The 13,059-nt window shown below is 42.7% G+C and overlaps 1 protein-coding gene across 4 annotated transcripts in view; it reads left to right on the top strand.

Annotated features, from left to right (window-relative positions):
* Positions 1-13,059, top strand: part of Trpm6 (transient receptor potential cation channel subfamily M member 6) — a 189,357-nt gene that overhangs the window by 109,202 nt on the left and 67,096 nt on the right. For 3 of the 4 annotated variants that reach the window (XM_017799218.1, XM_017799219.1, XM_029565615.1), the window contains exons 21-24: positions 519-770; positions 3,194-3,368; positions 3,560-3,674; positions 5,942-6,138. The exons of the other annotated variant lie outside the window; for it this stretch is intronic. In XM_017799218.1, coding sequence (XP_017654707.1) covers positions 519-770; positions 3,194-3,368; positions 3,560-3,674; positions 5,942-6,138 — 739 coding nt within the window. The remainder of the gene's footprint in view (positions 1-518; positions 771-3,193; positions 3,369-3,559; positions 3,675-5,941; positions 6,139-13,059) is intronic. 4 annotated transcript variants of the gene reach the window in all.

The following is a 13,059-nucleotide window of genomic DNA, read 5'->3' as shown; positions in this document are numbered from 1 at the left end:
GTCTTTTTGAGACAGGGTCTCCCTGTAGCCCCAGCTGTCCTGGAACTCACTATGTAGACCAGGCTGGCCTGACTCACAGAGATCTGCCTGCCTCTGCCTCCCGAGTGCTGGGATTAAAGGTGTGTGCCACCATGCCCAGCTGAAAAAAGTACTTTTTAATGTTTTTGATTTCTAGTTTGGTTTTCAAGGGAGTTGCTAGGGTTTGTAGTATTGACATTAGACATTAATGTTAATTTAATTTTTAATTAATTTTAGTTAACAAGCATTAAAATATATTTATAGGATTTTTAAAATAATAAGCTAAGTCTTAAAACCCCCCTGGGATATGAACTTTCCTGTTTAAATAACTGGTCAATGCATTTGAGAAAATGATATTGATGGGCTCTTCCCGTCCTCTGCTGTGGGGGGAATGAACCTGACTTTGCATGTGCTAGATGTGCTAGGGGAATGCTTTACCACTGAACTCCACCCCAGCCCTGTACCCTAGTTTTAAAATTTCCCTCTCTTTCTTTCTTTAGATTTGCATTTCTGAACCAGGGAAGTTTACTCAAAAGGTGAAGATGTGGCTGAGTGAATACTGGAACTTAATGGAAACTGTGGCTATTGGCCTATTTTTGATTGGATTTGGTCTTCGCTGGGGTCGCCCACCTTTGTACACAGCAGGAAGACTCATTTACTGCATAGACATCATATTCTGGTTCTCTCGGCTCATGGACTTCTTTGCTGTGAATCAACATGCAGGTCCTTATGTGACCATGGTTGCAAAAATGGTGTGTCCAGTGATTTTATATGCCAATGACCTTTTCTTATTATGGTTCCACTAATTTCATGGTTCATACATAATAGTTAACACACCATCTCTCTCTCTTCTCTCTCTCTCTCTCTCTCTCTCTCTCTCTCTCTCTCTCTCTCTACCAGAGGGCAACATCAAGTATCTTTTTCTATCACTCTCCACCTTATTTTTTTGAGACAGAGTCTCTTATTAAGGTTGAAACTTGCTGCTTTATCTGGCTGGCCAGTGAGCCTCCAGGATCCACCTGTCTCTATACACTGTACCTGGCCTTTATGTGGATTCTGGGTGTCCAAACTCAGGTCCTCACGCTTGTCCAACAAGCACAATACCACTGAGCCATCTCCCTAGCCCATGAGTTTAGCTTTTGAATAGCTTCTAGAGGCAAAGAAACTTACTCTGCTAAACCACAAACTCATATATAATAGAGGTGCCTGGACAGCATATTGGGTAATTAACGTGGACACTCAGTTTAACCTTTTGTAGGGGCTGGCCATATGGGATTGAGTGCCTCAGCCTCTGAGCATAGCAGTCCCAGAGAGCTGGACTTGTGTGAGGCCACCCTGAGAATGTTTGCTTTGGAAGAGCCAATCTATTCTTCGTTACTCAGTCTTCTCTCTCACTGTGGAACCCACACTGTGTTGTGTACGTTGTCTGTATTAACCCATTAAATGCTTGTAGGAACTTCATGAAATAAATAGCATTATCTACATTTACATATAAGGAAATGGAAGTTAAGTAAATCTGTCAGGGGCCTGTGTTCTAGTCAGCTTTCTATTGCTGTGATAAAGCACAACCAAAACCAACTTGGGGAAGAAAGGGTTTGTTTGGTTTACTCATCTGGATCACAGCTCATCATTGAGAGAAGTAACCTAGGATCAGCTGCCCAGGGTTGGCGCTATCCATATTGCCCTCCAACATCACTCTACAATCAAGAAAGTGCCTGACATACATGGCTATGGGCCAGACTGATAGAGGAAATTCCACAGTTGGGGTTCCCTCTTCTCAGGTGTGTCAAGTTGACGACTGAGGCTGTCCAGCACAGCCTGTGTCGGGGAGCCAGGGTCCCACAGCCTGCCACTTGGCTCTAGGCTGTCCTCTGAGCTTGCTGAACAGTCATGTCAGCTTTTGCCATCTGGAATTTTGCACATACCTTCTAGAAGTGCATCATCAAGATTATCCTTGACTTTTCCTTTTAGACTACAAGGAAGGGGAGTTCTGGAAGGTCAGAGGTAATGCTGAAGTAAATGAAGACTGAGAAGGAAGGAGAACTGGCGGGGTTTCAAGACTGTTTTCCCTCTTTTCCCCCACCTTCTCTCTTGCCTCTTCTTCTCCCCCCACCCCACTTCTCCTTTTTTGACTGGGATTTAACCTGAGCCTTGTGCTTGAGAGAAAAGAACTCTACCACTGAGCCCTAGACTCAGCCCTCAGATTTTTTTTTTTTTGTCTTTCTTGACATTTTTCTCTTCCTCTGGTTTTGGTGACACTGACATTTCTTAGTGGGGCTATGTTGAAGTAATTGCTACATCTCAGTGATTTAGAACAAGCCCTTCTCTCCCTGAAGTCAGGTTTGATGGGTATCTAGGTACTGATTCCAGGACGCAGAGTCTCTCCAATGTGTGGCTTCTAGGGTCTCCTATGTCAGTAACAGAGAAAAGTCTAGCAGCAGCATTTAACAGCTCCAGACAGGAAGTGGCCCAAGTTACTATCATTCCTCTGGCCCACTGGCTAAACCAGATCTCGTGGCATCTGCCTAGTGGCAGAAGGATAAGAAATGTTAACAAGTGGGGTTGAGTCAGTATAGTTTAAAAACATTTTGTTTTCCTGTTTTTGAGGTAGGGTCTCCCTGTTAGCCTCCAGCTGACCTGAAACTTGCTATGTAGACCAGGCTGGCCTCCATCTCACAGAGATCTGCCTGCCTCTGCTTCCTGAGTGCAGGAATTAAAGTTGTGTGCCATGATGCCCAGCAAGCTAATGTGTTTTAATAGGTGAAAGAAAACTGGTTTGTTCAGTTCCTGAGATTAGAAAGAGCTCTGGGAGATAATTCTGGGAATAGGAAGTCGTTTGAGTAACTTGAACACATCTTATCTTTTCCTTTTCCTTTGCTTCAGTCGGTGAAAAGTTGGATGCTACGTAGCCACAAGCTCTTAACACTGATCACTGAGTTGAGAAAGAAGGGCACATCCTATATTTTAGCATATTTATGTGGCTCCATAGATACCATTGACCTGAGACATGTACTGTGCAGAGAAAAGAAGGCAATTTAGTTAGAGAAAACTCAGCTGCTTATTGGTCAAGGTGTTTAGCCACTAACTAGATGAACTATCACTTTGTGTGGTGGGTGGTGATGACTGCCAGGGCTTGATTTGTGGTAAATTCTGGTTGTGCTATGCTGTTTTGCAGGCAGCAAACATGTTCTACATTGTGATCATGATGGCCATTGTTCTGCTGAGCTTTGGTGTGGCACGCAAAGCCATTCTTTCACCGAAGGAGGCTCCGTCTTGGAGACTGGCTCGAGATATCGTGTTCGAGCCATACTGGATGATGTATGGTGAAGTGTATGCTTCTGAGATAGATGGTATGCCCTCATGCAGACACCGAACCACTGTAGATACTCAGAGTAAAAAGAAACCTAGAAAGTATTCACCTGCATCTTGAAAATGTGTTAAGTTTGCAGTATCCTGAAAAGTTAGTGGGCTTAACATTCATAGAAGACCCCAGAACAGTAATTTATCTTAGCTCTCATTCTTTTAAATGCTTTGTTTGTAGTTTGTTCAAATGAAGCATCTTGCCCTCCGGGTTCTTTTCTTACTCCATTCCTGCAAGCTGTCTACCTCTTTGTGCAGTACATCATCATGGTGAACCTGCTCATCGCTTGCTTCAAGTAGGTAACTTTCATTAAATATGATTATTTTAGCTTCAAAAAGGGAGCAGGTATGTTGACTATATTCACTTGTATGTTGAGTGTGTAATCTTTGCCTTTTGTGTGTGTTTCATTTTTCTTAACTATGGTTTTAAAGTAGGGCATGAAACTACTGGTAGGAAGGAATCAGAGGCAGGAAGCCATAAACGAATGGAAGTTATAATCAGAGTGCACGAGAGGAAGTCCAAGTTGTCGCTGGGTAGTGAGTAGGAGCTGTGCAGGCGGCTGGCAGAGCTCCATGAGGGCTGAGCTTGCTTCCTGTCTGCCTGTGTCTCACTTACTTTCTTCTCTCTCATGGTTCACGTCCCAGTCTCCCTTTCTGGCTCAGCTTTTCCATTTCACACTAAAATGACCTTGGGCCTAGACCTTCCTTTTCCTTTGTTCATAATTTTTTGTGATCTTGTTCAGTTTCCTGAATATCTGGGAAATCCTGCTTTCTGTCTCTAGTCTGGCTCTTCTTAAACCATATTCATACAGATCCAGTTGACCCTCCCAGTAGCAGAAGTGTGGTCTTTCTTCAACACAGGATGTTCAAACTCTTGAACTCCTCTCTTTCCCATCATGTACTTATCCTGTTTCTAGTCTTTCTCAAATCTGTAGGGAAGAATGTGAACATCTCGAGGCTTCCTTTTCTTAGTTGATCCAACTTAAACCTTGGCATCACTTCCCTCTCCTCTCCTCCCCTCCCCTCTCCTCCCCTCTTCTCCCCTCCATTGAGGTTTTAGACTTAGAAGTTTTTTTTTCATTTCTTTCTTTCTCTCTCTCTCAATTCTCTTCTCCCCTCCCCTCCCCTTTATTTGAGACAGGGTCTCCTTATAGCCCCAGCTGTCCTGGAACTCCATATGTAGACCATATGTAACTGACCTCAAACTTTCCTCTCTTCTCTCCTCTTTCCATCTCCTTCCTTTCCTGTTCTTCCCTTCCCCTCAATGTAGAAATGAACACTTTGGGGACAAAATAAATTGGGTGGTTCAGATATGACTACTTATCTAGGAGCCTGTTAAGACAGAGTTCTTACCATTACAGACCCCAAAATACATTGTGAAATACATGTGTGTTTCTATCTGCTGATGAACACTGAAGACACATAATTGAGGCTCACCTTGATGGCTTGCAGAATTTCAGACTAATGATCCCTGTACAGTTTTCTATTCAATGCTGTTGGGATGGAACCTAAGAATGTACATGTCCACCTGTGCTCGGGTGATGCTGATGCTGAGGGCTCAGTGATCACACTCTGAGAACCAGAGTTCTAACCCATTTATGTGTTGCTTATCTGTTTACTCTCTCACTTTTATCCTAAGCTGGCTCTTTGCAGGATAGTTACGGTTCCTTTTTATCACGGATCAAGGTTTGGTTGTTTATGCTTTTATTGGCTAAATTTGGCTGACTCAAGTTTTACTCTGCCATTTTTCTCTGAAGAAACTAGCTTTTGTCAGTCTAAACAGAATGCTAAAATGAACATTCTATGGTGCCCTCCAAGCACAGTACATTAAATATATAACTAGTTCAGGATGATACGTTGTTTTGAAGAACTGTACCACCCACTGTAATTTTCATTTGGAGTTCTAGAATGTCGGTATTTATTGTCTTGCTTTATAACTGATGTATATTTTCAGGGAAAATCCAAAGTGAACACCAATCAAGGCTACTTTCATTATAAAGTTAATGTGAATAGTTTATATTCAAGTTTCTATTAGAAGTTCTGCTAATTGGTTTATTTTAGGATAGATCCATTTTTCTCCCGGCTTCTTCATTAATGCAATTCTGTTAGAATATTTTAGTTAGGATTATTCTAGCAGTCTCACATTTGGCCTTTAAAAGATACCTTTGTAAAGTTGGTAATACAGAGGAACATTAAACTTGCTTACAGTGAAGGGTAAATTACATTTCAAAGAAGAGCAGTGAGGTGAAGGTGACCCAGCAGTGGACAGTGGAGACTGCAGGACAGAAGCTTCTGCTCCCTGCAAAAATTGTTTTTGTTTTTCTAGTACTGATTGCACTTTCTGCCCTTCTTCTCATTGTTCGGATGAGCATATTTCATAGTAAAAAGTGATTCATGTATTTTGTTTGATGGAATGTAATTGTAAATGGATAATATTTTATCATCATTCATATTACCAACTAACTAGTGGTAATGTCAGTGAACCTGTCAAGAGTTGGAAGATAAAGTCTTGTCCTTTTCGGGATCCCATATTAAAATGCCCTTCTCTTTATACAACCTACAGCAACATTTACTTAGATATGAAATCCATCTCAAATAAGCTGTGGAAATACAATCGCTATCGCTACATCATGACCTATCACCAGAAGCCCTGGCTGCCCCCACCCTTCATCCTGCTGAACCACCTGTGCCTGCTCCTCCGAGGTCTGTGCTGTCGTCGTCGAGCACTGCAGGACCAGGAAGAGGGCGACGTAGGACTAAGTAAGTTTTTCTGGTGGAGGGGAAGGAGGGAAGAGAATAAGGGCCGAGACACCGGAGCACTGAAAATTATAGCACAGGTACAGGACGGAAGGCTCTGAGACGCCACTGGCAACAGTGTCTGCTGATGCCTGGGGTCTCGGCTTTTGCCTTTGCTAAATGGTGTAAATGGTACTTTGAAGGAGAGGAGCAGAAAGGATAGAACCTTTGCTTGAGTGTGTGAAGGCTTTGGGTCATCTAGAAAACCTGAATTTTTAACCTGGGTACTCATCTGAATAGCTCCTAGAGATTAGTCACCTGACCCACACCCATTGCCTTGTTGTGTAGAAATATGATTCAGAAGATCTGGGGTCCAGGAAAACAGAGAAGCTAGGCTTCTCTAGGATTAACTAGAGATCAGGCTCTGCGGTTCTTTGACTGAGTGGGGATGTGGGTCCTTAGTCTCAAGAACTTCAACTAAAGATGCAGAGATAGGAAAATGTGGGTTCTTACTTTTTGTTTAAATCAGGATACTTAGGGCTGAAGGGCTGGCTCAGTGGTTAAGAGCACTGACTGCTCTTGCACAGGACCTGGGTTCAGTTCCCAGCACCACATGGTGGCTAACAGCTGTCCATAACACCAGTTCCAAGGAATTTGACACCCTCTTCTGACCTCTGTCAGGTGTGCGCAACACAGCACACTTACATACATGCAGGTAATACACTCATACACAAAAAATAAAAATAATAAATAAAATATTTAAAGCAGGATACTTAAAGTCTTTCCGAGTGTGACCCTGTCTATATAGGTACATAATATAGGTATATAAATCAAGTGTCTACTGATAAAAGAATTATAAAGGAGTCTATTTAAAACAATCCTTTGGCATGCACAAAATTTTACCATTTATCAAAGGCAAAGCAAATTTGCATACCAATGAAATGGATGTACTTGTTTATTTTTACACAAATAATTTAATCCTGGCTCAATATTTATATTACAAGATGTAGAGCATCTTCAGTGTTTTCAGAGTTGATGAATATTTTGATTTTACACTTATCAATGCTAAGAATCTCTTTGTATGATACTACCGATTTTAAAGTATATTTAGATCCATATCAGAAATTGTTAGAAAGTCTGTCCTAACCCCAAACCAAAATTTATTTAACAACTTCTTATGAAACTTGAGTCAGCAACTCAAACAACAGTTTTAATAATCATCCAACATGACAGGTGAAGAGAGGGCTCAGCGGTTAAGAGCACTGGCTGCTCTTGTAGAAGACCTGGGTTTTATTCCCAGGACCCACATGGTGGCTAACAACTGTCTGCAACTCCAGTTCCAGGAGAATTCGATGCTCTTTTCTGACCTCCTTGGGCATTGCACAACACAGACATACTTACATGCGGGCAATACACTTATACACATAAAATAAAAATAATAAATAAAATATTTTAAAAATCATCCAACACAATACAATTCAAAGATATACCAATCTGATATTTACATGCTGAGGAATGATGGTAGGAAAATATTAAAATCCTTTGTTTTTCTTAATTAAACCATGATGTTTCTTTAAGATCAGAAAACTCTGTACATACAGTTAAAATGCTGCAGTTCCTAACAGAAAATGGCCTCAGATCCGAGCCTCAGTGTTCCAGGTGCACATGGGCTCTGTGTGGGATGGCGTGTGCACTTAGTGTTCACAACCAAAGCTGCCATGAACTCTCAGGATACAAGCACAGGCCACTTCCAGGAACATCTCAGACCCACAAGTATGATTTTGGATTAAAATTTGGTTGTAGTATGTTCAGAAACTTTTTACTTTTGTGACTTTTTTCCCCTACTTTCGCATTCAGTTATATGATTTCATATAGGTTGTGACCCACAGTTGAGGAATCTGGGGTTTAAATCGTAAGGCTACACGTTCTGGCATTCTTTCAGTTCATCCTGACTGCCTGGTCTGGCCATGATGCTTGTCACAAGAGAACTTCTATGACTGTGTTTTTACAGATCTCTTGTAGCACCAGGTCTGTTTCTAGCTAATTCCTATATATGCAGTATATACAGGATGAGAAAACCAACTCTCCTCCTCCTCCTCCTCCTCCTCCTCCTCCTCCTCCTCCTCCACCTCCTGCACCTCTTCCTCCACCTCTTCCACCTTGTCCCCCACCTCCACCTTGTCCTCAACCTCGTCCCCCACCTCCTTCTCTTTGACCTCCTCCTCCTCCTCTTCCTCGCCCGACTCCTCCTCCTTCCCCCCCCCCTTTTCCTTCTTCTCCTTCTTCTTTTTTGAGACAGGGTCTCCCATAGCTACAGCTGGCCTGGAATGTTTCCTTTGGCCACACACATACACATACACACACACACACACACACACACACACACACACATGCATAAATGAAACAAAATAAAAATGATTCTGAAAAACAGTCCTTTCATCCTTCCCTTTGTCCTGAAGCATCCCAGAAGGGGGAAGTTGGGGTGAGGCCACTTGACCTTTTCATACAGGTAGTATGGGTGCTCTTAGATTTTCTAGGACTGACTGAGCCCCATCTAGAGATTTTCTTCATTTGTGGAATTTTTATTATATTGCTATTTGAAAATGGAAAAATTCTGAACTCTAAGATACTACTGATTCCAGAAGTTTCATAAAAGGGCCAGTGTGCTATTTATATGCTAAGGAAAGTTTAAGAGCCAGGCTAGCCTCTGTGAAATGTTGCCTGGGGTTATTTGTGGTACTCGGCCTGCGAACTATTTTCCCTCTTCCAGAGTCATTTTGAAGATTCTCCTTTGTTATTTCTTACCACATGATTTAGCCTTTAGATGGAACCTCAAATCTGGGTGCTACCAGCCTGTAATCCTAGCATTTGGGAAAGCCGAGACTGGAAGGTCTTAAGATCAAGGCCAGCTTGGACTAGATAACAAGACAGAGACTCAGAAACCAAAACAACATGCAGAGTTGCACATCTGGTCAGGCACAGAGAACATACAGCCAGGAGATGTCCAGTAATGGTGACACATCTGCAGTCGAATCTCTACAAGTAAGGCCCATGGAACATAGCAGAATAAGGGGTAGAGAGAGGGCTAATGCACCCCTCAACTCTAACCAGTGAGGCTCCTTTGTATATCCGAGTGTGATGAACACAATAAGGCCACATCTGGCCAAGTTTTGGAGAATAAGAGACTGTAGAATGTAGGATGGGACTCTTATATGGAACCTCACCCACTCATGGCTCAGGGACCATTGTGGAAGAGGAGGTGGAAAGATTTTAAGAGCCAGGACTGGTCCATGATTACAGGGAGGTGGAGGCTTCCAGGCCACTGGAGGCTTGCTCATGTGAGCCTGTGGCAGCAGTGGTGTCAAATGCAGGTCCCATGTCAGCTCAATGAAACAAACACCCGAAGGAGAGGTAAATAATAGGTGGTGGGCCAGCACTAGATTGAGAACTCTTTGAGACTGATTGCTACTGGATGAGACAGAGTATGACTTACATGCGACCACTGGATGGACGACTAGACTCCAGTGGACACATTTACACTGAAGGACATTTGGGTACAAACACCTGAATGAATAGGACTCAGCATATATGGCAGAGTGCATAGGGTTCGGTGAGGGATAGGGGGAGGCATGGATGGGAGAGGGGGTCAGGATTTGAGTGGGAAATGTATGAAATTTAAAAAGCTCAATAAGAAAACAAAAAGCCAAAACAAAACAAACCAAAACAACAGACAACAGGCAGATGGACAGACAGACAGAAAAGGCACAACTGAAGTTAGCCTGGAGGCATATTAACTGTGAATTTTAGAGTTCTAGCAGAGAGCCAGCTTTCCCTGCATTGGCCTTCCCGGCATTGGCTGGAGAACCATGGCAGCCTCATAGTGTGTGAACCAGGAAAGATCCCGAGATTTCCCAGATTTCATGTACCACATGGGTGAGCCTTTCCCGGACTCACCCTTATCTGAGCTCATATGATGATTTCACAGAACGTTCAGTTTTGTTGATTGAAGGTGAATGCACTCTGGCCTTGCTTCACCTTTTTAAGGATAGAGCCGTTTTCACACGGAGCAGCAGTGCCACCTGGTGGATAATTTGAGGAACTGCACACTGCAAGCTGTAACTGTGGCTCTTCCGTTTGCTCAGGGACCCACAGCAGGCACACATTACCTGGGGTGAAGCGGCATGCTTGTAAGACGTTAAAATTGACTGTGGGAGAGGATGGATTCTTAAAGCCGGAAAGATGCTCACACACCATGTAAATTAGAAAATATTTTGTGCTTCAGGTGTGAGCACATTTTTACAGCTAAATATTATTTCCTTTTTCACAACATTTTCAATTTAAAATGAATATTTTGTCCCACATTGTATATGAAAATAATGAACTATTGCATTCTTTATACATTTTGGAGAAATGCCATTTTATATGAAGCTGAGAATTTTCCAATTTTGTCCTTTAAGTAACAACATATCTATATTTTCCAAGTATTAGAAACACCCTTAAAAAATATATTATTCCACTAGGAAAAAAGCCAAGATATCAGATAAATGTGAATGTTAAAGTTTGATGAAGGACTACACTGGCCTTAGCATCACACGGTGATGTGTCCTTTAATGAGTTAATTACTTCAGGGACGGTGTGCAGCCTTGACTGGCTGTTGACTGGTCATGATAATGCCTCATTCTTCAACAGGGCTTAGTGCCTACATGCTCAGCCTGAGAAGGCCAAATTTCCTTAGATTCCTTGCAGTAATAGCAGATCTTGATGTTCACCTGTAGATTACTCACTGTCGTTTTAGAAGTTAAAGCATTTGGTAGGGAGAAGAAGACACACAATTAGAGTCTCTCTCCAGTTACATATAATTGTAGTGAATTTCTGTTAACATGTGAAAACATTGAAAATTATGAAAATACTGAAGAGAAAGCATCTGTTAGTCATGTTCAAAGAAGCGAGAGAGGCCCATCATGGCGTTCCTAGAAGTTTGCACGTACTGCTTCTCTGTGTGCACAGTAGGACAAGGTGGTGACTGTCTGTCATGTTAGTTGCCCTTTACTGTTTTCAGTCCAGGTAAAAGAAATGCTATTCATCCCCATCCCACTACTGTGACAAGATGCTTGAGGCTAGATACTTAATAAATAAAAGGCTTACAACTGACCCTTGAATAATCGAGTTTTAACTACAAATTCACTTATATGGGGATTTTGTTTTTGAAGATTTGTGATAAGTTGAAAGACTCAAAGACCATGCTGGGAATGGTGGCACATACCTGTAATCACAGACTTGGGGAGGTAGAAGAAAGAGTTTCTGTAGGTTTGAGGCCTGCAAGAGCTACATGATTGACTGTGTCTTAAAAAAACAAAACTCGTTCAAACAACATAAAACACTAGGGAAAGATAAGGAAACAAAAACTCTCCAAGGCCAATTACATAGCATACAAATATGAACAGAATTAAGGAGAAGCTAGCGGCTGGGATGATGGCTCAGTTGGCAGTGTGCGTGCATGGCAAGCACAAGGACTTGCACTTGATTCCCAGAACCCAAGTGAAATAGCTTGGAATGGGAGTACATGATTTTAATCTTAGCACTGGGGAGGCAGAGACAGGCAGATACCTTAGATCTGATCAGCCAGTCTAGCCTAACTGTTGAGTTCCAGGCCAGTGAGAGACCCTGACCCAAGAAACAACACTGGCTTCTATACACACACACACACACACACACACACACACACATACACACACACACACACACATGCATGTACACCCCACTCCCATGTTCATCCCTCCCCTGACATGAACAGGACACGCACATACAGAGAAAGTTAGGTAAATATGTATATAGAATACATACACAGTCAATAGTATATTTTGTCATTTAGTACCATAAAAAGGCACAAAAAGACAAAATGGAAAATTATTAAAGTGCAATCACAGAACACACATGGCACTGTTTGTAGTTGAGAGAAATGTAAGCAAATACAAAGATACAGTATTAAATTGCAGTTGCATAAATTAACTGTGTCACATACTGTGCCATTTTCTAGCCACTTTCTGCTGTTGTGAGCTTGTGTTGCACCTGCTTAAAACACTCTGTGATGCCCATCACCGTGTAAGCAATTCCTCTCTCTAGTAAATTTCTTGTTGAAGTTGGAAAGTGAATTCTCAGAATTTACACCATATATAATACATATTTCGTGTAAGATACATATCCTAATTTGCTTCTCTATTGCTGTCATAAAATACTGTGCAGAGTCGGGCTAATCCCAGCACTTGGGAGGCAGAGGCAGGCGGATCTCTGTGAGTTCAAGGCCAGCCTGGTCTATATAGTGAGTTCCAGGCCAGCTGGGGCTACAGGGAGACCCTGTCTTAAAAAGACCCAAAACAGCAGAATTTACACCATATATAATACATATTTCGTGTAAGATACATATCCTAATTTGCTTCTCTATTGCTGTCATAAAATACTGTGCAGAGTCGGGCTAATCCCAGCACTTGGGAGGCAGAGGCAGGCGGATCTCTGTGAGTTCAAGGCCAGCCTGGTCTATATAGTGAGTTCCAGGCCAGCTGGGGCTACAGGGAGACCCTGTCTTAAAAAGACCCAAAACAGACCATCCTCAGGCCTCTTGGGGTAAGTCTATAGTGCAGCTCTCCGCGCCGGGACTCCCTAAGGCACATTCCCCCTTCCACCCCTCCCGCCGTTCTATACTCCTAGTTTGGGCCCTACGCCATTCCTAGTCTTGGGGCCCCAGACACCTGGGGAACCAATACTGCTTCCTGATCCTTCTCACCCAGACCAACTCAGTCCCTTACTTGGGCCCCAGGAGCAGCGCTTCTGGTCCTGGCCATGCCCCCACCTCTCTCTGCTTCCCTGGTCCTGCACCACCGGCTAACTCTCCTAGCCTGCACTACTATCCTCAGGCCTCTTGGGGTAAGTCTATAGTGCAGCCCTCCA

The sequence above is a fragment of the Nannospalax galili genome, unplaced genomic scaffold, assembly GCF_000622305.1.
Source record: "Nannospalax galili isolate Female #2095 unplaced genomic scaffold, S.galili_v1.0 scaffold858, whole genome shotgun sequence".
Classification (NCBI taxonomy): domain Eukaryota; kingdom Metazoa; phylum Chordata; class Mammalia; order Rodentia; family Spalacidae; genus Nannospalax; species Nannospalax galili.
Note: the sequence above shows the minus strand (reverse complement) of the source record. Positions and strands in the feature narration are given on the sequence as shown.